The following is a 23522-nucleotide window of genomic DNA, read 5'->3' on the forward strand; positions in this document are numbered from 1 at the left end:
GCGTGTATTTGTGCGTGTATTTTTGGGTATTCTTGTGTGTATTTTTGTGTATTTGTGCGTGTATTTTTGGGTATTCTTGTGCGTGTATTTGTGTGTGTATTTTTGTGTGTATTTTTGGGTATTTTTGGGTATTCTTTTGTGTGTATTTTTGGGTATTCTTTTGTGTGTATTTTTGTGTGTATTTTTGGGTATTCTTTTGTGTGTATTTGTGTGTGTATTTTTGCGTGTATTTTTGGGTATTCTTGTGCGTGTATTTTTGTGTGTATTTTTGGGTATTTGTGCGTGTATTTTTGGGTATTTTTGTGCGTGTATTTTTGCGTGTATTTTTGTGTGTATTTTTGTGTGTATTTGTGCGTGTATTTGTGCGTGTATTTTTGTGTATTTGTGCGTGTATTTTTGGGTATTCTTGTGCATGTATTTTTGTGTGTATTTGTGCGTGTATTTGTGCGTGTATTTTTGCGTGTATTTTTGCGTGTATTTTTGGGTATTCTTGTGCGTGTATTTTTGTGTGTATTTTTGTGTATTTGTGCGTGTATTTTTGTGTGTATTTTTGGGTATTCTTGTGCGTGTATTTGTGCGTGTATTTTTGTGTATTTGTGCGTGTATTTTTGTGTGTATTTTTGGGTATTTTTGGGTATTCTTGTGCGTGTATTTTTGTGTGTATTTTTGTGTGTATTTTTGGGTATTTTTGGGTATTTTTGAGTATTCTTTTGTGTGTATTTTTGGGTATTCTTTTGTGTGTATTTTTGTGTGTATTTTTGAGTATTCTTTTGTGTGTATTTTTGGGTATTCTTGTGCGTGTATTTTTGTGTGTATTTTTGTGTATTTGTGCGTGTATTTGTGTGTGTATTTGTGCGTGTATTTTTGTGTATTTTTGGGTATTCTTGTGCGTGTATTTTTGTGTTTTTTGTGTGTATTTTTGTGTGTATTTTTGGGTATTCTTGTGCGTGTATTTGTGCGTGTATTTTTGTGTATTTGTGCGTGTATTTTTGTGTGTATTTTTGGGTATTTTTGGGTATTCTTGTGCGTGTATTTTTGTGTGTATTTTTGTGTGTATTTTTGGGTATTTTTGGGTATTTTTGAGTATTCTTTTGTGTGTATTTTTGGGTATTCTTTTGTGTGTATTTTTGTGTGTATTTTTGAGTATTCTTTTGTGTGTATTTTTGGGTATTCTTGTGCGTGTATTTTTGTGTGTATTTTTGTGTATTTTTGTGTATTTTTGTGTATTTGTGCGTGTATTTTTGTGTTTTTTGTGTGTATTTTTGTGTGTATTTTTGGGTATTCTTGTGCGTGTATTTTTGTGTGTATTTTTGGGTATTTGTGCGTGTATTTTTGGGTATTCTTGTGCGTGTATTTGTGCGTGTATTTTTGTGTGTATTTTTGCGTGTATTTTTGGGTATTTTTGTGTGTATTTTTGTGTGTATTTTTGGGTATTCTTTTGTGTGTATTTTTGTGTATTTTTGTGTGTATTTTTGGGTATTCTTGTGTGTATTTTTGTGTATTTGTGCGTGTATTTTTGTGTGTATTTTTGCGTGTATTTTTGCGTGTATTTTTGGGTATTCTTGTGCGTGTATTTTTGTGTGTATTTTTGTGTATTTGTGCGTGTATTTTTGTGTGTATTTGTGTGTATTTGTGCGTGTATTTTTGCGTGTATTTTTGCGTGTATTTGTGCGTGTATTTTTGTGTGTATTTTTGGGTATTTGTGCGTGTATTTTTGTGTGTATTTTTGCGTGTATTTTTGGGTATTCTTGTGCGTGTATTTGTGCGTGTATTTTTGTGTGTATTTGTGCGTGTATTTTTGCGTGTATTTGTGCGTGTATTTTTGTGTATTTGTGCGTGTATTTTTGTGTGTATTTGTGCGTGTATTTTTGTGTGTATTTTTGTGTGTATTTTTGGGTATTCTTGTGTGTATTTTTGTGTATTTGTGCGTGTATTTTTGGGTATTCTTGTGCGTGTATTTTTGTGTGTATTTTTGCGTGTATTTTTGCGTGTATTTTTGGGTATTCTTGTGCGTGTATTTTTGTGTGTATTATTGTGTATTTGTGCGTATTTGTGCGTGTATTTTTGTGTGTATTTTTGTGTATTTTTGGGTATTCTTGTGCGTGTATTTGTGTGTGTATTTGTGCGTGTATTTGTGTGTGTATTTTTGGGTATTCTTGTGCGTGTATTTGTGCGTGTATTTTTGTGTATTTGTGCGTGTATTTTTGGGTATTTTTGGGTATTCTTGTGCGTGTATTTTTGTGTGTATTTTTGGGTATTTTTGGGTATTCTTGTGCGTGTATTTTTGTGTGTATTATTGTGTATTTGTGCGTATTTGTGCGTGTATTTTTGTGTGTATTTTTGTGTATTTTTGGGTATTCTTGTGCGTGTATTTGTGTGTGTATTTGTGCGTGTATTTGTGTGTGTATTTTTGGGTATTCTTGTGCGTGTATTTGTGCGTGTATTTTTGTGTGTATTTGTGCGTGTATTTTTGTGTGTATTTTTGTGTGTATTTTTGTGTGTATATTTGTGCGTGTATTTTTGTGTGTATTTTTGTGTGTATTTGTGCGTGTATTTTTGTGTGTATTTGTGCGTGTATTTTTGGGTATTCTTGTGCGTGTATTTTTGTGTATTTGTGCGTGTATTTTTGTGTGTATTTTTGTGTATTTGTGCGTGTATTTGTGTGTGTATTTGTGCGTGTATTTTTGTGTGTATTTTTGGGTATTCTTGTGCGTGTATTTGTGCGTGTATTTTTGTGTATTTGTGCGTGTATTTTTGTGTGTATTTTTGGGTATTCTTGTGCGTGTATTTTTGTGTGTATTTTTGTGTGTATTTTTGGGTATTCTTTTGTGTGTATTTTTGGGTATTCTTTTGTGTGTATTTTTGTGTGTATTTTTGTGTATTTTTGGGTATTCTTGTGCGTGTATTTTTGTGTATTTGTGCGTGTATTTGTGCGTGTATTTGTGCGTGTATTTTTGCGTGTATTTGTGCGTGTATTTTTGGGTATTCTTGTGCGTGTATTTTTGTGTGTATTTTTGTGTATTTGTGCGTGTATTTTTGGGTATTCTTGTGCGTGTATTTTTGTGTGTATTTTTGTGTATTATTGTGTATTTGTGCGTGTATTTTTGTGTGTATTTGTGCGTGTATTTGTGTGTGTATTTTTGTGTGTATTTTTGGGTATTCTTGTGCGTGTATTTGTGTGTGTATTTTTGGGTATTTTTGGGTATTCTTTTGTGTGTATTTTTGGGTATTCTTTTGTGTGTATTTTTGTGTATTCTTGTGCGTGTATTTTTGTGTATTTGTGCGTGTATTTGTGCGTGTATTTGTGCGTGTATTTGTGCGTGTATTTGTGTGTGTATTTGTGTGTGTATTTTTGCGTGTATTTTTGGGTATTCTTGTGCGTGTATTTTTGTGTGTATTTTTGGGTATTTGTGCGTGTATTTTTGGGTATTTTTGTGCGTGTATTTTTGCGTGTATTTTTGTGTGTATTTTTGTGTGTATTTTTGTGTGTATTTGTGCGTGTATTTGTGCGTGTATTTTTGTGTATTTGTGCGTGTATTTTTGGGTATTCTTGTGCGTGTATTTTTGGGTATTCTTGTGCATGTATTTTTGTGTGTATTTGTGCGTGTATTTGTGCGTGTATTTTTGCGTGTATTTTTGCGTGTATTTTTGCGTGTATTTTTGCGTGTATTTTTGGGTATTCTTGTGCGTGTATTTTTGTGTGTATTTTTGGGTATTCTTGTGCGTGTATTTGTGCGTGTATTTTTGTGTATTTGTGCGTGTATTTTTGTGTGTATTTTTGGGTATTTTTGGGTATTCTTGTGCGTGTATTTTTGTGTGTATTTTTGGGTATTTTTGGGTATTTTTGAGTATTCTTTTGTGTGTATTTTTGGGTATTCTTTTGTGTGTATTTTTGTGTGTATTTTTGAGTATTCTTTTGTGTGTATTTTTGGGTATTCTTGTGCGTGTATTTTTGTGTGTATTTTTGTGTATTTGTGCGTGTATTTGTGTGTGTATTTGTGCGTGTATTTTTGTGTGTATTTTTGGGTATTCTTGTGCGTGTATTTTTGTGTGTATTTTTGTGTATTTGTGCGTGTATTTTTGTGTGTATTTTTGTGTATTTGTGCGTGTATTTTTGTGTGTATTTTTGTGTATTATTGTGTATTTGTGCGTGTATTTGTGCGTATTTGTGCGTGTATTTTTGTGTGTATTTGTGCGTGTATTTGTGTGTGTATTTTTGTGTGTATTTTTGGGTATTCTTGTGCGTGTATTTTTGTGTGTATTTTTGTGTGTATTTTTGTGTATTTTTGGGTATTCTTGTGCGTGTATTTGTGTGTGTATTTGTGCGTGTATTTGTGCGTGTATTTTTGTGTGTATTTTTGGGTATATTTTTGTGTGTATTTTTGTGTGTATTTTTGGGTATATTTTTGTGTGTATTTTTGTGTGTATTTGCGTGTATTTTTGTGTGTATTTTTGGGTATTGTGCGTGTATTTGTGCGTGTATTTTTGTGTGTATTTTTGTGTATTTTGGGGTATTCTTGTGTGTGTATTTGTGCGTGTATTTGTGCGTGTATTTGTGCGTGTATTTGTGCGTGTATTTTTGGGTATTCTTGTGCGTGTATTTTTGTGTGTATTTGTGTGTATTTTTGTGTGTATTTGTGTATTTTTGTGTGTGTATTTGTGCGTGTATTTGTATGTGTATTTTTGTGTGTATTTTTGGGTATTCTTGTGCGTGTATTTGTGTGTGTATTTGTGCGTGTATTTTTGGGTATTCTTGTGCGTGTATTTTTGTGTATTTGTGCGTGTATTTTTGTGTATTTGTGCGTGTATTTGTGTGTGATTTGTGCGTGTATTTTTGTGTGTATTTTTGGGTATTCTTGTGCGTGTATTTTTGTGTGTATTTTTGTGTATTTGTGCGTGTATTTTTGTGTGTATTTTTGGGTATTCTTGTGCGTGTATTTGTGCGTGTATTTTTGTGTATTTGTGCGTGTATTTTTGTGTGTATTTTTGGGTATTCTTGTGCGTGTATTTTTGGGTATTCTTTTGTGTGTATTTTTGGGTATTCTTTTGTGTGTATTTTTGGGTATTCTTGTGCGTGTATTTGTGCGTGTATTTTTGTGTGTATTTGTGCGTGTATTTTTGTGTGTATTTGTGCGTGTATTTTTGTGTGTATTTGTGTGTATTTGTGTGTATTTGTGCGTGTATTTTTGCGTGTATTTGTGCGTGTATTTTTGTGTGTATTTTTGGGTATTTGTGCGTGTATTTTTGTGTGTATTTTTGGGTGTATTTTTGGGTATTCTTGTGCGTGTATTTGTGCGTGTATTTTTGTGTGTATTTGTGCGTGTATTTTTGCGTGTATTTGTGCGTGTATTTTTGTGTATTTTTGTGTGTATTTTTGTGTGTATTTGTGCGTGTATTTTTGTGTGTATTTTTGTGTGTATTTTTGGGTATTCTTGTGTGTATTTTTGTGTATTTGTGCGTGTATTTTTGGGTATTCTTGTGCGTGTATTTTTGTGTGTATTTTTGCGTGTATTTTTGCGTGTATTTTTGGGTATTCTTGTGCGTGTATTTTTGTGTGTATTATTGTGTATTTGTGCGTATTTGTGCGTGTATTTTTGTGTGTATTTTTGTGTATTTTTGGGTATTCTTGTGCGTGTATTTGTGTGTGTATTTGTGCGTGTATTTGTGTGTGTATTTTTGGGTATTCTTGTGCGTGTATTTGTGCGTGTATTTTTGTGTATTTGTGCGTGTATTTTTGGGTATTTTTGGGTATTCTTGTGCGTGTATTTTTGTGTGTATTTTTGGGTATTTTTGGGTATTCTTGTGCGTGTATTTTTGTGTGTATTATTGTGTATTTGTGCGTATTTGTGCGTGTATTTTTGTGTGTATTTTTGTGTATTTTTGGGTATTCTTGTGCGTGTATTTGTGTGTGTATTTGTGCGTGTATTTGTGTGTGTATTTTTGGGTATTCTTGTGCGTGTATTTGTGCGTGTATTTTTGTGTGTATTTGTGCGTGTATTTTTGTGTGTATTTTTGTGTGTATTTTTGTGTGTATATTTGTGCGTGTATTTTTGTGTGTATTTTTGTGTGTATTTGTGCGTGTATTTTTGTGTGTATTTGTGTGTGTATTTGTGCGTGTATTTGTGTGTGTATTTTTGGGTATTCTTGTGCGTGTATTTGTGCGTGTATTTGTGCGTGTATTTGTGCGTGTATTTGTGCGTGTATTTTTGCGTGTATTTTTGTGTGTATTTTTGTGTGTATTTTTGTGTGTATTTTTGTGTGTATTTTTGTGTGTATTTGTGCGTGTATTTTTGTGTATTTTTGGGTATTCTTGTGCGTGTATTTGTGCGTGTATTTGTGCGTGTATTTTTGCGTGTATTTTTGTGTGTATTTTTGTGTGTATTTTTGTGTGTATTTTTGGGTATTCTTGTGCGTGTATTTTTGTGTGTATTTTTGGGTATTCTTGTGCGTGTATTTTTGTGTGTATTTTTGTGTGTATTTTTGTGTGTATTTTTGTGTGTATTTTTGTGTATTCTTGTGCGTGTATTTTTGTGTGTATTTGTGTGTGTATTTGTGTGTATTTTTGGGTATTTTTGGGTATTCTTGTGCGTGTATTTGTGCGTGTATTTGTGCGTGTATTTTTGTGTATTTGTGCGTGTATTTTTGTGTGTATTTTTGTGTGTATTTTTGTGTATTTTTGCGTGTATTTTTGCGTATTCTTGTGCGTGTATTTGTGCGTGTATTTTTGCGTGTATTTGTGTGTGTATTTTTGCGTGTATTTTTGGGTATTCTTGTGCGTGTATTTGTGTGTGTATTTGTGCGTGTATTTTTGGGTATTCTTGTGCGTGTATTTGTGTGTATTTGTGCGTGTATTTGTGTGTGATTTGTGCGTGTATTTTTGTGTGTATTTTTGGGTATTCTTGTGCGTGTATTTGTGCGTGTATTTTTGTGTGTATTTTTGGGTATTTTTGGGTATTCTTGTGCGTGTATTTTTGTGTGTATTTTTGTGTGTATTTTTGGGTATTTTTGGGTATTCTTTTGTGTGTATTTTTGGGTATTTTGTGTGTATTTTTGGGTATTCTTGTGCGTGTATTTGTGCGTGTATTTTTGTGTGTATTTGTGTGTATTTGTGCGTGTATTTGTGCGTGTATTTGTGCGTGTATTTTTGCGTGTATTTGTGCGTGTATTTTTGTGTGTATTTTTGGGTATTTGTGCGTGTATTTTTGGGTATTCTTGTGCGTGTATTTGTGCGTGTATTTTTGTGTGTATTTTTGCGTGTATTTTTGGGTATTCTTGTGCGTGTATTTGTGCGTGTATTTGTGCGTGTATTTTTGTGTGTATTTTTGTGTATTTGTGCGTGTATTTTTGTGTATTTTTGCGTGTATTTTTGCGTGTATTTTTGGGTATTCTTGTGCGTGTATTTGTGCGTGTATTTGTGCGTGTATTTGTGCGTGTATTTTTGTGTATTTTTGCGTGTATTTTTGCGTGTATTTTTGGGTATTCTTGTGCGTGTATTTGTGCGTGTATTTGTGCGTGTATTTGTGCGTGTATTTGTGCGTGTATTTTTGTGTATTTTTGCGTGTATTTTTGCGTGTATTTTTGGGTATTCTTGTGCGTGTATTTTTGTGTGTATTTTTGGGTATTTGTGCGTGTATTTTTGGGTATTCTTGTGCATGTATTTTTGTGTGTATTTGTGCGTGTATTTGTGTGTATTTGTGCGTGTATTTGTGCGTGTATTTTTGCGTGTATTTTTGGGTATTCTTGTGCGTGTATTTGTGCGTGTATTTGTGCGTGTATTTGTGCGTGTATTTTTGTGTATTTTTGCGTGTATTTTTGGGTATTCTTGTGCGTGTATTTGTGCGTGTATTTGTGCGTGTATTTGTGCGTGTATTTGTGCGTGTATTTGTGCGTGTATTTGTGCGTGTATTTTTGTGTATTTTTGCGTGTATTTTTGCGTGTATTTTTGGGTATTCTTGTGCGTGTATTTTTGCGTGTATTTTTGGGTATTTTTGCGTGTATTTTTGGGTATTCTTGTGCATGTATTTTTGTGTGTATTTGTGCGTGTATTTGTGCGTGTATTTTTGCGTGTATTTTTGCGTGTATTTTTGGGTATTCTTGTGCGTGTATTTTTGCGTGTATTTTTGGGTATTCTTGTGCATGTATTTTTGTGTGTATTTGTGCGTGTATTTGTGTGTATTTGTGCGTGTATTTGTGCGTGTATTTTTGCGTGTATTTTTGCGTGTATTTTTGGGTATTCTTGTGCGTGTATTTTTGTGTGTATTTTTGGGTATTCTTGTGCGTGTATTTGTGCGTGTATTTTTGTGTATTTTTGTGTGTATTTTTGGGTATTTTTGGGTATTCTTGTGCGTGTATTTTTGTGTGTATTTTTGGGTATTTTTGGGTATTCTTGTGCGTGTATTTTTGTGTGTATTTTTGTGTATTTGCGTGTATTTTTGCGTGTATTTTTGGGTATTCTTGTGCGTGTATTTGTGCGTGTATTTGTGCGTGTATTTGTGCGTGTATTTTTGTGTATTTTTGCGTGTATTTTTGCGTGTATTTTTGGGTATTCTTGTGCGTGTATTTGTGCGTGTATTTGTGCGTGTATTTGTGCGTGTATTTTTGTGTATTTTTGCGTGTATTTTTGCGTGTATTTTTGGGTATTCTTGTGCGTGTATTTTTGTGTGTATTTTTGGGTATTTGTGCGTGTATTTTTGGGTATTCTTGTGCATGTATTTTTGTGTGTATTTGTGCGTGTATTTGTGTGTATTTGTGCGTGTATTTGTGCGTGTATTTTTGCGTGTATTTTTGGGTATTCTTGTGCGTGTATTTGTGCGTGTATTTGTGCGTGTATTTGTGCGTGTATTTTTGTGTATTTTTGCGTGTATTTTTGGGTATTCTTGTGCGTGTATTTGTGCGTGTATTTGTGCGTGTATTTGTGCGTGTATTTGTGCGTGTATTTGTGCGTGTATTTGTGCGTGTATTTTTGTGTATTTTTGCGTGTATTTTTGCGTGTATTTTTGGGTATTCTTGTGCGTGTATTTTTGCGTGTATTTTTGGGTATTCTTGTGCGTGTATTTTTGTGTGTATTTGTGCGTGTATTTGTGCGTGTATTTTTGCGTGTATTTTTGCGTGTATTTTTGGGTATTCTTGTGCGTGTATTTTTGCGTGTATTTTTGGGTATTCTTGTGCATGTATTTTTGTGTGTATTTGTGCGTGTATTTGTGTGTATTTGTGCGTGTATTTGTGCGTGTATTTTTGCGTGTATTTTTGCGTGTATTTTTGGGTATTCTTGTGCGTGTATTTTTGTGTGTATTTTTGGGTATTCTTGTGCGTGTATTTGTGCGTGTATTTGTGCGTGTATTTGTGCGTGTATTTGTGCGTATTCTTGTGCGTGTATTTTTGCGTGTATTTGTGTATTTTTGTGTGTATTTGTGCGTGTATTTGTGCGTGTATTTTTGCGTGTATTTTTGCGTGTATTTTTGGGTATTCTTGTGCGTGTATTTTTGCGTGTATTTTTGGGTATTCTTGTGCATGTATTTTTGTGTGTATTTGTGCGTGTATTTGTGTGTATTTGTGCGTGTATTTGTGCGTGTATTTTTGCGTGTATTTTTGCGTGTATTTTTGGGTATTCTTGTGCGTGTATTTTTGTGTGTATTTTTGGGTATTCTTGTGCGTGTATTTGTGCGTGTATTTGTGCGTGTATTTGTGCGTGTATTTGTGCGTATTCTTGTGCGTGTATTTTTGCGTGTATTTGTGTATTTTTGTGTGTATTTGTGCGTGTATTTTTGGGTATTCGTGTGTGTGTTTTTGTGTGTGTGTTTTTGTGTGTGTGTTTTTGTGTGTGTGTTTTTGTGTGTGTGTTTTTGTGTGTGTGTTTTTGTGTGTGTGTTTTTGTGTGTGTGTTTTTGTGTGTGTGTTTTTGTGTGTGTGTTTTTGTGTGTGTGTTTTTGTGTGTGTGTTTTTGTGTGTGTGTTTTTGTGTGTGTGTTTTTGTGTGTGTGTTTTTGTGTGTGTGTTTTTGTGTGTGTGTTTTTGTGTGTGTGTTTTTGTGTGTGTGTTTTTGTGTGTGTGTTTTTGTGTGTGTGTTTTTGTGTGTGTGTTTTTGTGTGTGTGTTTTTGTGTGTGTGTTTTTGTGTGTGTGTTTTTGTGTGTGTGTGTGTGTATTTGATTCACACAAAAATACCCAAAAATTCGCACAATGTGAAGGCTATGAATGTACAGAAATGGTGGTCCAGCACTCGGGGTAAAGGGCGATAAGTTATAATGACACAATACACATGATTAACAACACTATGAAGCATACGCATTTTGGTTGCACTGAGCACTCGTACTCATGGTGGAATCACCTGTTATAAAGGGTTAAACTTTAGTGATGAGCGAGTGTGCTTGTTATTCGAGTTTTCCGAGCATGCTTGAGTCTCTACTAAGTATTGCCGATGCTCGGATCCCTGCCCTGCATGTTGCGTGGCTTAAAAAAAGATGCAGGGATTGCCTACCATACACGAGTAAACTGTAGCCATGATTATTGGCTGTATTACAGCCCCGAAACATGCAAGACAGGGATCTGAGCACAGTCGCTCATCACTATTCAACTTCCAAAGAGAGAATAAAAGCCCCAATAGGACACACGCGGTAATCTTGATTGTGATACAGGTTTACTTTGTTTACTAGAAACGCGTTGGTCATGGTTTCATCATATACTGATAAAGTTGTATCATCTTTTATCTTGAGTGCTGGGCCATCTCCCAACATCTACATCCAATAAGTCAGACACATTACAACAAAGTTTCCACAAGATATAAACTCATTAGCAGAAAATGTTAGAATGTAAGAAAAAAAAAAAAACACAAAACCATGAAATCAACATGGAGTTTTTCTTATGTTTGATGCAGTTTTTTCAGCCAAAAGTGAATCCATCTTACTTTATACTTTCCACTCTGACTTTGGCTGAAAACGGTGTCAAAGACGTCACAAAGACTGCACCTGTGACCTTACCGTAACACTACCCCAATGGCTGCGGGCCCTAAGATGCCGCCATATACACAGGTCACGTCCTCGGCTGCTGCACAATCCTGACGCCATAAATCATTATTGGCAATCTAATCTGTATAATAAGCTTCCAATAACGGAGCGCGGTCACTAAGGGTCCTCTATAGTATCTGACATTTCATTCCACTATTGTCAGGAAAGAAACCCACCAGCTATGTGACCGCAGTGGAGAGTCTGATGGCGGCAAGTCACACCAAACTAGCTTTTCCCCCATGGACCAGAAGTGTGAAAAATAGTCCATGAAGTCAGCGATTGCTTAGGAGCTAAGATGTGAACCAAGCCAGAAACAAAGATTGTATCATGGTTAGAGGCTGGGACACCCGGTGACGATGCGCTTGTAATGGTATCAATTCTATGCATTTGAGGCAGCAATTTACAATAGTCAGAAACGGGGGAAAAAAATCTAAATTTCTGAGAATGTGAAGCAGCCGAGCATGAGGTGAAGACCGCTGTAAACAGTGTGTTACATGGAGACGGGGGTGACCCCCGCGTACAGGAGGTGACCCCATGTATGGATCTGTTACATGTAGTACAAGAGAGACACTTACTGGATGTTAGGAGGAAATTCAGACAATGGTCGAAGGACTTAATGAAATGTGGCCTGGATTCTGGGGAGAGAAGCAGTAATGAGCGAGGGTTAGATTGCAGAATCTGACACTTTCATCCACTCCTGAGATGAGGCGTTAGCAGTTGTCATAAGTGAGCGATGAGAAGAGTGGTGAAGTCTGATTATCCCATGGAAGGATGATTAATACATTCACATTGCACTGATGCAGCAGAGGTGACTTTGCTCTTTACAGAACATTGACTATGTCTAAGCCCTCCGTCAGGCGTACATAGAAGCTTCCCTCCAAGGAATGCCCCTGATATGGTCAATGCGGACACGATATCAGATCCACTTTGTTTTTTCATTTGCTTTCATTGGTACATGCCTCAGACACACAGTGTGGCATGGTGGAGGCCTCCACCACATCTCTGGGATTGTGTGTTGGTTACATACATGACTCTGTAGGGCAGTGTTCTCCGGCTGGTTGACATGCTGGGAGTTGTAGTGCCACCGTCAGGGGAACACTGCTGTGAGATGTAGTGACGTTAGTGAATCTCTGCGGTACTTACTGCTGAGATGTATTGTCTGTTGATGAATCTGGATTTTTCCACCACTGGTGAGGCGACGCTGGTGCTGTTCCTTCTTTCTGGGAAGGTGTACTGTGCGGAGGAATCACATGGAGAGCCGACATCTTCAGACAGATTGTCCTGAGGGATACCAGAAACACAGCCGCTGTCTGAGCCGCTGGAGCCAGCACCAGACATACAGTGAGAGGACTCGGAGCTTTCCGTGGCTGCAAGTAAAACAGCAGACGATTAGTGTCCGCGGAGCGGTGAGAGGGATGATGGCAGAGCAGGTAAGACACGCACTCATGGAGGGCTGGCTGCAGCTCGTCTCATTCTCCAGCTCGTCTTCCTCCAGGCAGCTGCTGGCCTCATACGGTCTATTGGGGGACAGCACTCCGGGCAGAAGGGTCTGGTTCACATACATGTGCAAGTTAAGGGGTCCCAGCAGTGAAGCAGAAGACAGGCCACAGGGTGAGGGGACAGCGTTACACGTTATGGGAGCCTGAGTCCTCTTGTACGGATCCGAATGGTCAAACACGGACACTGCAATGGAGGCCCTGGTCCTCGACCCTGCACAGAACACAAAGCATCGGCTGTATTGATCTCATACATTCAGTCCCATCATCACTGTCGGAGTGTAATAACGTATAATGACTTACCTCGCCCTTTCATGATGTAATCGATAGCGCGGTTATTTATTGCCGCCTCACTGGGCTTTATGTCCAGAAATGGCTTATTACCAACACCCATAGAAACCATCTCCTGCATACGGATCTCTGAAAATAAAGTACCCATAATCAGAGTAAAGGGAAAAAAGCCATAATGCATCTCTCCCTGCCAGAAGGAGACCAACATGGCTTCATAGGGGGCGTTACCTAAAGCAAGACCCCCACTCCTTACCCCAATCTAACATGCGGCTCGCCCTGGGGGACTCTACCTTTATTCCTATTCGCTTGCTGCCACAGGATTGTGGCAATGTCGGCCGTCCACGCTTGCTTGATCTCAGCGGTGCCAGCTTGCAGAACGTGAGTGTCATTAGATTTCCGCCTCCTGAACCAAATTTCAAAGCGCACACCACTATCTCCAGAGTTTTCCGTCAAACCAATGTCAGCCGTCTGCAAACCGTAGGAAAGGTGGGATTGTGAAATCCAAATACTGGGGTCTATCCCAGTCCAGCCTACTATTCACATAGTTTTCTTACTTTGAAGGAACGCTTATAGATGTAGACGTCTAACCCTCCCTCGATCCTCTTGGGTTTACTGAACAGGATCAGATCCTCGAACAAGAAGACATGTCTCTGACACTTCTTCCGGCCCAGCCACACCGTGAACTCGTCCTGTCTCACCAGCTGTCCTTGTTCCTTTAAGTTCACCTGAAGCCACAAAAGATGGAAGATGTGAAGTGGTGATACCTGCTCATATGTGACCATCATCAACGACTGAAGAGCCCAATCACTCACATCACAGTCCCGTATGGCGTCCATAGCCAAAAGATCGTTCCCGTGACGCAGCTGGAACTTGACCATCTCCTCGGCCGCCCGCAGGTACGCCAGCTCCTGCTCTTGCGCCTCCCCGCACTCCTTAATCAGGTCCTTCAGGAGAAGTGCGTACTTACTCATCCTCTGAATGGGCTTCAGCAGGTACGAGGCCAGGTCCATCTTATCTCCCAGCTGCCGCTGCTTGTTCTGGCACAAAGTGACAAACCCTTCGTGAAACAAAGCCTTGGTGTATAGGGGCAAAGTGATCTGGAGACTTACCACAACTTTCTTACCTTAAAAAATATGTTCCCATGGCTGGCGAGGAGCAGGTCCGACCTGGGCTTATTCTTGCTGTACAAAGCATACATCCCAAACTGGTCTTTCTGGAAGAAAAAAAGACAAATTCCATCATTGGTGACGATCTCACCGGATAATCCGGGTCCTGGTAGCAGAAGCAGCTCCCATTATATATGGCCAAGGTCCAGGGCTCAGAGCATGGAAGCCGATGTCGCCCACTCCGGGGGGTCACTTACGTGGCGGAGGAAGCAATGGCTGACTCTCAGGGGATGATTGCAGCAGCTCTCCAGTTCTTTCAGGAAATACTGGCTGTGAAAATCTCTCAGCTTCTCCAGGTTTCCAAAGATGATGCCCCTCTTCCCCCGCAGGTCCTGAGGCAGGTCCATGCGATCCATCTCGGGAAAGTAGTTCTCACTGATGTACCACAGGGACCGGACGTATTCTCGCTCGGTGGTGACCATCTCATCGATGATGTGCCGGAGTTTACTACAGAAGAAGATAGAGGTGAAGTCTGATCCTTGTGTGACGTTATAGGGGTATCCACCCATAACAACATACGGCACCTAAGATCATAGGCCATCTTCCCACTTCTGGGAGCCCTATAAGTCACCAGTACGGGGTCCAACACTATCCAGAGTAATGTAATGTCTATGCAATACTACAACTCCCAACATGCTGACATCACGCGGCTGCCCAGGCCATAGGAAAAGGTAGCTGGCACAGACAACCAAGAATCTGACTCTATATTGCACTACTTCGGCCTCTTACCTGCTGCGACATCTTCCGTCTGCTGAGGAGACACTACTCCTCCTATCATTCATCATCCGCTCTGCTGACCAGTCCATGGAGAGTAGCAGTCGGGGGCTGCAGGAACGCTCTACCATCTCGGTGCTGCTCACTTCCAGGCCTCTGATGAAGACCCCAGTGTTTCCTCTCCTGGCGGGCTCGCTGAGTCTCCGCTGACAACCATGGCTGCTTACATCAGTCCCAGGAAGGTCAAAACTCTGAGCCTTCCTGAGCAGCCTTCTTCCCATGGGGCGTGAGGAGGTCGGTGTGGAGGACCCGGAGGGCACCTGGTGAATCAGGTCAAGGTGCAGGTCCTCTCCGGGAGAACTCTGAAGGGACAGTTTACGCCCTCTGTACGCGGATGACGATGCAACAGAACTGGCGCTGGAGCCGGGCGGACTAACTCTGAAGGGCGTCAGGTCCATTTCGGGTCTCGGACAAAGAACTCTCCCAAGCCTCCTCTCTCTGACACAGATGGGGGAATTAAGTGGCTTAGTTTGGATGTAAGACAGATTCATGTTCTTATCTGAATGTCCCCTCTGGTCTCCATCCACTGAAGGTCTTGACTTTGGGGAATTTTGATCTCCTGACAACAAACTTTTCGCCCTTAGAGCGGCCTCAAACTTTTTCTCAAAAACTTGCCTCGCCTCCTGACACTTTGACCAGGCGAACTTCCAATGCTTGACTCCCTTCTCGCTCTTCAGCTCGTAGACGAGCTCCCTCATCTCCTCAAACTTCTTCTCTCCGATCACTGGATGCTGCACCTGGTACTTCTCCAGACTCCCGAGGGCACTGAGGCAAAACTCCGGCGAGTTACAGTCATCCAGGCTGATGGCAGCAAGATGTCGCATCCCTTCCAGGGCCCATTCATAAGCCTGTAGGAACAAATATGGAAAGTTAGAAAAAACTTCTGAAAATGTACAAGCCACTAACTTCAAGCCACAAAACATACGGAATGGAAGAAAGGAGAGCAAATGATCACAGCAACCATGTACACCACTAGGACCCTCACGGGTATGGAGGTTGTCCCCAGGCGTAACTTTACTAATCTGGTACAGACCTCCTAGCTCTCCTGGGCTCAGTAACCAGTGAATGACACGGACCCCGCCAACTATGGAGGAAACAAGCCGCCCGTTCTCTTCAGCTCCTTTTCATGACTCATCATCTCAGGGTATTAGAGGGGGCTATTCCCCAGAGCTGCCGCCAGCACCGCAGGACCCCGACAAGAGCCATTGTGCCAATTATAGGACGGGACATTAAAATGCAAATATCCAGAGCTTTGATGTTCAGTAATTACTAATCTGCTCAAAGAGCGGCACCTCCACCTCTGAACTCCCCACGGAGCATGTATTCCCGTGTACGGACCTCGTATGTCCTACAGAACGCCCTCCCTGACAAATATCATGGCAGCTGACGAGTCCTACGACTGTGACCAGTGTCTGAAGCCTCCAGGTTGGTGCCTATTCTCGGAGACATCGTGGTGCCAACCATCTGATATGTGGGGGCGCCACCTTCTAAGTATTCATAATGCTGCCTCTGTGAGAACAAAGGGATTCTCATCCTGTGGGAAACTGGACCCCCCGACTCCAGCCGGGTCTCACAAATAGTCATGTTCCATGCAGGAATGCGGTCACCTGACAGCGGGCTCCTGAAATTCACGGAGGGTGAAGTGGTGCCAGGATGAAGGAGGCACCCGGGACAATAGAGGAGCCACTATGCTCCACAGACAAAAGATTTACTGCTTGTCCTGAAATGCCCAGTGCACACAGCACGAAGCCGAGAGCAAGCCTCCGGGCAGCGTCAGCCACAAGTGAATGTCTGTACATTACATGCATGGTGCGGTGGTGCCAGTCACGGAGTGACCAACATTCATTCCTACCTCACTGAGGTCATTAGTGCCTCAAAAAGAGACGCTGACGTCTTAAAGGGAAGCTCCAAACTTCAACAGGCTGCTTCCAACAAAAACATATAAATGTGCTGCTACCAGTTTGTAAGTTATCCCAGGAGAAGAAAACTTACTGATCGCTGGGGATCACCGTGATTGCACCCCCGCTAATCCCAATAATAGGGGGTTGCAGGAGCGGAGGTCAGGAATGTGCACCATGGCTCCCATCATAGACATGTATCAGCCAGCGGACAAATCTCGTAGCCCCTGCTGTTGTTGGAAAGCTATGGAGCGTTCTGCTAGACGTAAGATGTGATCCGTCTTAAATGATCATCTGGGGGGACAGATCCATCTTACTGCCCCAAATCGGGGAGCAATGAGGAATTAGGGCAGATATTTCCCATCTTACTATTTTTACCCAAACAATCCCCCACCGAGACACTGTAATACTCCCGACCACCACTGCCCAAAGGGCATCTCCACAAAGTGGGGCCAGTCGCCATCTCATTACGGTGGGATTCGCATCTCACACAAAGGTCCCGAATTTCAAGACCTCATTAATTGGTCAAATGTAGAAGAAACTTTCAAGACAAAAGAAAGTGGCCGATACGTGGAAGCGGAGTGACTCCGATCTGTCTAGGACCCCCTCCCCCACATATTAGTCACATCTGTTGGTAGGGCAAATGTATGGTCACCCCCCTATTTGTCAGCAGATAGCATAGGGCAAAGACCCTCTTTTACATATGCTGAAGGAAGGGGTCTCGCAGCTGCGATCACTAGGGCCGGCCCCCCGCTATTGATGCGCTGCTGCTATTTCAATAGAAAGATAGTGTCGCCCAACACAAAGACAGAGGGTCAGGAGAGCAAGTCCAGGGGGACAAGGCCGAGTCCTGGGCAGCTGCTAATAGAGGCTCACACTGTACCGGACAGGTGTATGGAGACGGCACAACACAGAGGTGAGGGGTCATTTCATGCACCTGTCGCCCTACATGCAGCTGTCGGGCACGCAGAGGGTTGTAGTGTTGCAGCCCCTGGCGAGCCACAGTTTGCAGCCTCCTGCCTAATGCAGGTGTGAGAGTTACCGTGCGCCCTCGCATGGGCCGGGCCGGTGGGCTCTGTGTCACTCTGTGTTCCCGCTCTATGAACGAGGAGATGGAGCAGAGGAATCAGGCCCGGCTGGAATTTTAATTTAGCTGAAAGGAATCGGCCAACAGAGGTCCTGAAAGGGACAGCAGCTTCTCCTCCAAAATCAGGGGGTGCAGTGAATGATGTAAAAGGTGGGGGGCACCCAGCAGACTCTGCCTTTCACAGGTAATTAGCATGTCACCAATACAAGAGGAAACTGGTATTTCAAGTTCCAACACATAAAGGGCTTTTCTCCAGGTCTCACATTTGATACCAAGTGTCCAGAAAGCCACAGATCTTTTTCTGGCAACTGGATGATCAGACCAGTGCGGGACACACAGGAATCTGGAGGGTCAGATCAACGCGGGGCACACAGAGGCATCTGGAGGGTCAGATCAGTGCGGGGCACACAGAGGCATCTGGAGGGTCAGATCAGTGTGGGGCACACAGAGGCATCTGGAGGGTCAGATCAGTGTGGGGCACACAGAGGCATCTGGAGGGTCAGATCAGTGCGGGGCACACAGAGGCATCTGGAGGGTCAGATCAGTGTGGGGCACACAGAGGCATCTGGAGGGTCAGATCAGTGTGGGGCACACAGAGGCATCTGGAGGGTCAGATCAACGCGGGGCACACAGAGGCATCTGGAGGGTCAGATCAGTGTGGGGCACACAGAGGCATCTGGAGGGTCAGATCAACGCGGGGCACACAGAGGCATCTGGAGGGTCAGATCAACGCGGGGCACACAGAGGCATCTGGAGGGTCAGATCAGTGCGGGGCACACAGAGGCATCTGGAGGGTCAGATCAGTGTGGGGCACACAGAGGCATCTGGAGGGTCAGATCAACGCGGGGCACACAGAGGCATCTGGAGGGTCAGATCAGTGCGGGGCACACAGAGGCATCTGGAGGGTCAGATCAGTGTGGGGCACACAGAGGCATCTGGAGGGTCAGATCAGTGCAGGGCACACAGAGGCATCTGGAGGGTCAGATCAGTGCAGGGCACACAGAGACATCTGGAGGGTCAGATCAGTGCAGGGCACACAGACAAGTGAGTTTTTCTGATAATGTAGGAGTACAATGAAAACCTGACACCCCCCCCCCCCCCCCCCAACATCGTGCTGCAGCTTTCATAGCCGCCAGGCATTCCGATTCCTCGTTAACATCTCGGCTTGCTGTCAGTGAATTGATCTATATTTAATCCTAGTGGCCAAATGGACTAATAAGTATTTTCAGAGTGGAAAGTTTGCAAAACATCAGGACTAGAAATCTGTGCTGATGTCTGCCATCAACATAAAGTTGTCCAGTCTGTATACATTGTAGCAAACCTGCAGCTGTGAGAAGTATCAGGTCTGTGCATGTTTTAGCCTGAGGATTGATCCATGATTGTATTTACTGAGAGCAAACAGAGAGAGTAGTAAGAACCAGACGTGTGTGTATTATGTAGGCGGGAATGTGACGACACACCGCTGGGCAAGTGACTGACGTATTAAAGACTGTTGATCTATCGTGACCGTAACCATGAGGCCGTCACCCATCAGCCACTTGTCAGCACAATGATGGGAGTTGCTGTCCGGTCTGGATTGAGGACCGTTATACTGACAGGAACGGCTACTGACTAAACTGGCAGCCATTAGTCGGTGAGAAAGTTCCAGTAAGAAACATGAGCAAAGTGATCGCGATGGACAGGCGCTAATTAATGATCTGTACATGTAAACCGTGCAAGGAAACGTGAGGAGACAGCAAAGAGGTCCCACCGTCACCGAGTGTAACAGCGTGACCGGAAGAAAGGAGCGGGAGCGAGGATAGTAGGGTGAAAAGAGAGCAAGCTGCACGAGCAAAATCCGCATTGTGTGCACATAGCCTAAAGGTACCGTCACACTTAGCGACGCTGCAGCGATACCGACAACGATCCGGATCGCTGCAGCGTCGCTGGAGAGCTGTCACACAGACAGCTCTCCAGGGACCAACGATGCCGGTAACCAGGGTAAACATCGGGTAACTAAGCGCAGGGCCGCGCTTAGAAACCCGATGTTTACCCTGGTTACCATCCTAAAAGTAAAAAAAACAAACACTACATACTTACCTACAGCCGTCTGTCCTCCAGCGCTGTGCTCTGCTCTCCTCCTGTACTGTGTGTGAGCACAGCGGCCAGAAAGCAGAGCGGTGACGTCACCGCTCTGCTTTCCGGCTGACCGACGCTCACAGCCAGTACAGGAGGAGTGCAGAGCACAGCGCTGGAGGACAGACGGCTGTAGGTAAGTATGTAGTGTTTGTTTTTTTACTTTTAGGATGGTAACCAGGGTAAACATCGGGTTACTAAGCGCGGCCCTGCGCTTAGTTACCCGATGTTTACCCTGGTTACCAGTGAAGACATCGCTGAATCAGTGTCACACACGCCGATTCAGCGATGTCTGCGGGGAGATCCAGCGACAAAATAAAGTTCTGGACTTTCTTCCCCGACCAGCGACAGCACAGCAGGGGCCTGATCGCTGCTGCCTGTCACACTGGACGATATCGCTAGCGAGGACGCTGCAACGTCACGGATCGCTAGCGATATCGTCTAGTGTGACGGTACCTTAAGGGTCAGTCTGGGCATCATAGAGGGATGCGGCCCCGGCCCTGCAGGGCATCTCGCCTGTGGTCCCGGCCCTGCAGGGCATCTCGCCTGTGGTCCCGGCCCTGCTGGGCATCTCGCCTGTGGTCCCGGCCCTGCAGGGCATCTCGCCTGTGGTCCCGGCCCTGCAGGGCATCTCGCCTGTGGTCCCGGCCCTGCAGGGCATCTCGCCTGTGGTCCCGGCCCTGCAGGGCATGTCGACTGTGGTCCCGGCCCTGCTGGACATCTCGCCTGTGGTCCCGGCCCTGCAGGGCATCTCGCCTGTGGCCCCAGCTTTGCAGAGCATCTCGCATGGCCCAGTAATGAAGAGTTGTTTCTGTACATTGTTGCCTCAGTTCTTTGCATGGGCATCGCGGCACACAAGGATTAACCCTTTAGTACCGGAGGACCCATCTGAGGGTCTTTTCTCCGAGCCCCCTCTCCACACTGGTTTTCTCATTACTTCACAACTCCAATCACTCGGGAACAGCCGACCTCACAACCCGGCGTGAAGACTTCCACATAATTAGCACTGGAGCCGAAATCTCATGGACACGGCCCAATGTGTGAGACGTGGTACTGGGAGACGTGGTACTGGGAGCCGGCACTGACCGCGTGACCCCCGTGTACATGGTACAGGAGACCTCCAAACATCACAGCCAAAGAAAACCCTAACATGCCCCCCACAATACCCCGGGCACAGGACTCCCACCAGAACCATCAGCCCATTGTCCCACAGCCAAGCTCCATACTAAATATGGGGTGACCCCACACCTGCCGTCCCCCAGTGACATAACACTAGTGACATAACACGGGACCCTCGTACCTGCAAGTCTGTAGACCCCATCTGTCTGCTCCGAGCTGCACTCAGCAGCCTCCACTCATCATCTGCAGAAGTGAGAGATGAGCGCCCGCACCCTGCCAGGCCGGCTATTCACAGGCAAATGTGAGGCAGATGGGCAGAGGGGGAGGGGCGGGGACGCCACCCCCCAAGTACCAAGAAGAGTGCCAGTCTACCGGAGCCACAGGGTTAAACATCAAAGTGTCACCAGCAATCCACTGCATTATGTCATATACACATATAACACAGGAGCCGGATTATAATACAGATTATAGAACACAGGAGCCGGATTATAATACAGATTATAGAACACAGGAGCCGGATTACAATACGGATTATAAAACACAGGAGCCGGATTATAATACGTAATATATAATACAGGAGCCGGATTATAGAACACAGGAGCCGGATTATAATACGGAATATATAATACAGGAGCCGGATTATAATACAGATTATAGAACACAGGAGCCGGATTATAATACGGATTATAAAACACAGGAGCCGGATTATAATACGTAATATATAATACAGGAGCCGGATTATAGAACACAGGAGCCGGATTATAATACGGAATATATAAGACAGGAGCCGGATTATAATACAGATTATAGAACACAGGAGCCGGATTATAATACAGATTATAGAACACAGGAGCCGGATTACAATACGGATTATAAAACACAGGAGCCGGATTATAATACGTAATATATAATACAGGAGCCGGATTATAGAACACAGGAGCCGGATTATAATACGGAATATATAATACAGGAGCCGGATTATAATACAGATTATAGAACACAGGAGCCGGATTATAATACGGATTATAAAACACAGGAGCCGGATTATAATACGTAATATATAATACAGGAGCCGGATTATAGAACACAGGAGCCGGATTATAATACAGAATATATAAGACAGGAGCCGGATTATAATACAGATTATAGAACACAGGAGCCGGATTATAATACGGATTATAAAACACAGGAGCCGGATTATAATACGTAATATATAATACAGGAGCCGGATTATAGAACACAGGAGCCAGATTATAATACGGAATATATAAGACAGGAGCCGGATTATAATACAGATTATAGAACACAGGAGCCGGATTATAATACGGATTATAAAACACAGGAGCCGGATTATAATACGTAATATATAATACAGGAGCCGGATTATAATACGGAATATATAATACAGGAGCCGGATTATAATACAGATTATAGAACACAGGAGCCGGATTATAATACGGATTATAAAACACAGGAGCCGGATTATAATACGTAATATATAATACAGGAGCCGGATTATAGAACACAGGAGCCGGATTATAATACAGATTATAGAACACAGGAGCAGGATTATAATATGGATTATATAATACAGGACCCGCGCAGAGCCGGATTATTATTATTATTATTATTATTATTTATTATTATAGCGCCATTTATTCCATGGCGCTTTACATGTGAGGAGGGGTATACATAATAAAACAAGTACAATAATCTTAAACAATACAAGTCACAACTGGTACAGGAGGAGAGAGGACCCTGCCCGCGAGGGCTCACAATCTACAAGGGATGGGTGAGGATACAGTAGGTGAGGGTAGAGCTGGCCGTGCAGCGATTATATACGGATTATATAACAAGCCATCTCCATCAGTATCTGGTGATCGCCCGTTGCCTCCATTATCATTATCTGGTGACTGCCCATCGCCTCCATCATCAGTATCTGGTGACCGCCCGTCTCCTCCATCATCAGTATCTGGTGACTGCCCATCACCTCCATCATCAGTATCTGGTGAAAGCCCGCCGCCTCCATCATCAGGATCTGGTGAAAGCCCTCCGCCTCCATCATCAGTATCTGGTGACTGCCCGTCTCCTCCATCATCAGTATCTGGTGACTGACCGTCTCCTCCATCATCAGTATCTGGTGACCGGCCGTCTCCTCCATCATCAGTATCTGGTGACGCCCGTCTCCTCCATCATCAGTATCTAGTGACCGCCCGTCTCCTCCATCATCAGTATCTGGTGACCGCCCGTCTCCTCCATCATCAGTATCTGGTGACCGCCCGTCTCCTCCATCATCAGTATCTGGTGACCGCCCGTCTCCTCCATCATCAGTATCTGGTGACCGCCCGTCTCCTCCATCATCAGTATCTGGTGACCGGCCGTCTCCTCCATCATCAGTATCTGGTGACCGCCCGTCTCCTCCATCATCAGTATCTGGTGACCGCCCGTCTCCTCCATCATCAGTATCTGGTGACCGCCCGTCTCCTCCATCATCAGTATCTGGTGACCGCCCGTCTCCTCCATCATCAGTATCTGGTGACGCCCGTCTCCTCCATCATCAGTATCTGGTGACCGCC

The 23522-nt window shown here is 43.0% G+C and overlaps 1 protein-coding gene across 3 annotated transcripts in view; it reads right to left on the minus strand.

Annotated features, from left to right (window-relative positions):
- PLEKHG4 (pleckstrin homology and RhoGEF domain containing G4) overlaps positions 1 to 23522 on the minus strand; it is a 118757-nt gene that overhangs the window by 8780 nt on the left and 86455 nt on the right. For 2 of the 3 annotated variants that reach the window (XM_069739334.1, XM_069739335.1), the window contains exons 14-23: positions 14683 to 15575; positions 14151 to 14400; positions 13911 to 14000; positions 13600 to 13824; positions 13342 to 13512; positions 13078 to 13255; positions 12800 to 12916; positions 12444 to 12710; positions 12144 to 12367; positions 11576 to 11635 (exon numbers count right to left, since the gene is read on the minus strand). In XM_069739334.1, the coding sequence (XP_069595435.1) occupies positions 11594 to 11635; positions 12144 to 12367; positions 12444 to 12710; positions 12800 to 12916; positions 13078 to 13255; positions 13342 to 13512; positions 13600 to 13824; positions 13911 to 14000; positions 14151 to 14400; positions 14683 to 15575 (2457 nt within the window). In that variant the 3' untranslated portion in view covers positions 11576 to 11593. The remainder of the gene's footprint in view (positions 1 to 11575; positions 11636 to 12143; positions 12368 to 12443; positions 12711 to 12799; positions 12917 to 13077; positions 13256 to 13341; positions 13513 to 13599; positions 13825 to 13910; positions 14001 to 14150; positions 14401 to 14682; positions 15576 to 23522) is intronic. The other variant, XM_069739336.1, reaches the window with a different exon arrangement.

This window comes from Ranitomeya imitator, chromosome 9, assembly GCF_032444005.1.
Source record: "Ranitomeya imitator isolate aRanImi1 chromosome 9, aRanImi1.pri, whole genome shotgun sequence".
In the NCBI taxonomy this organism is placed as follows: Eukaryota; Metazoa; Chordata; class Amphibia; order Anura; family Dendrobatidae; genus Ranitomeya; species Ranitomeya imitator.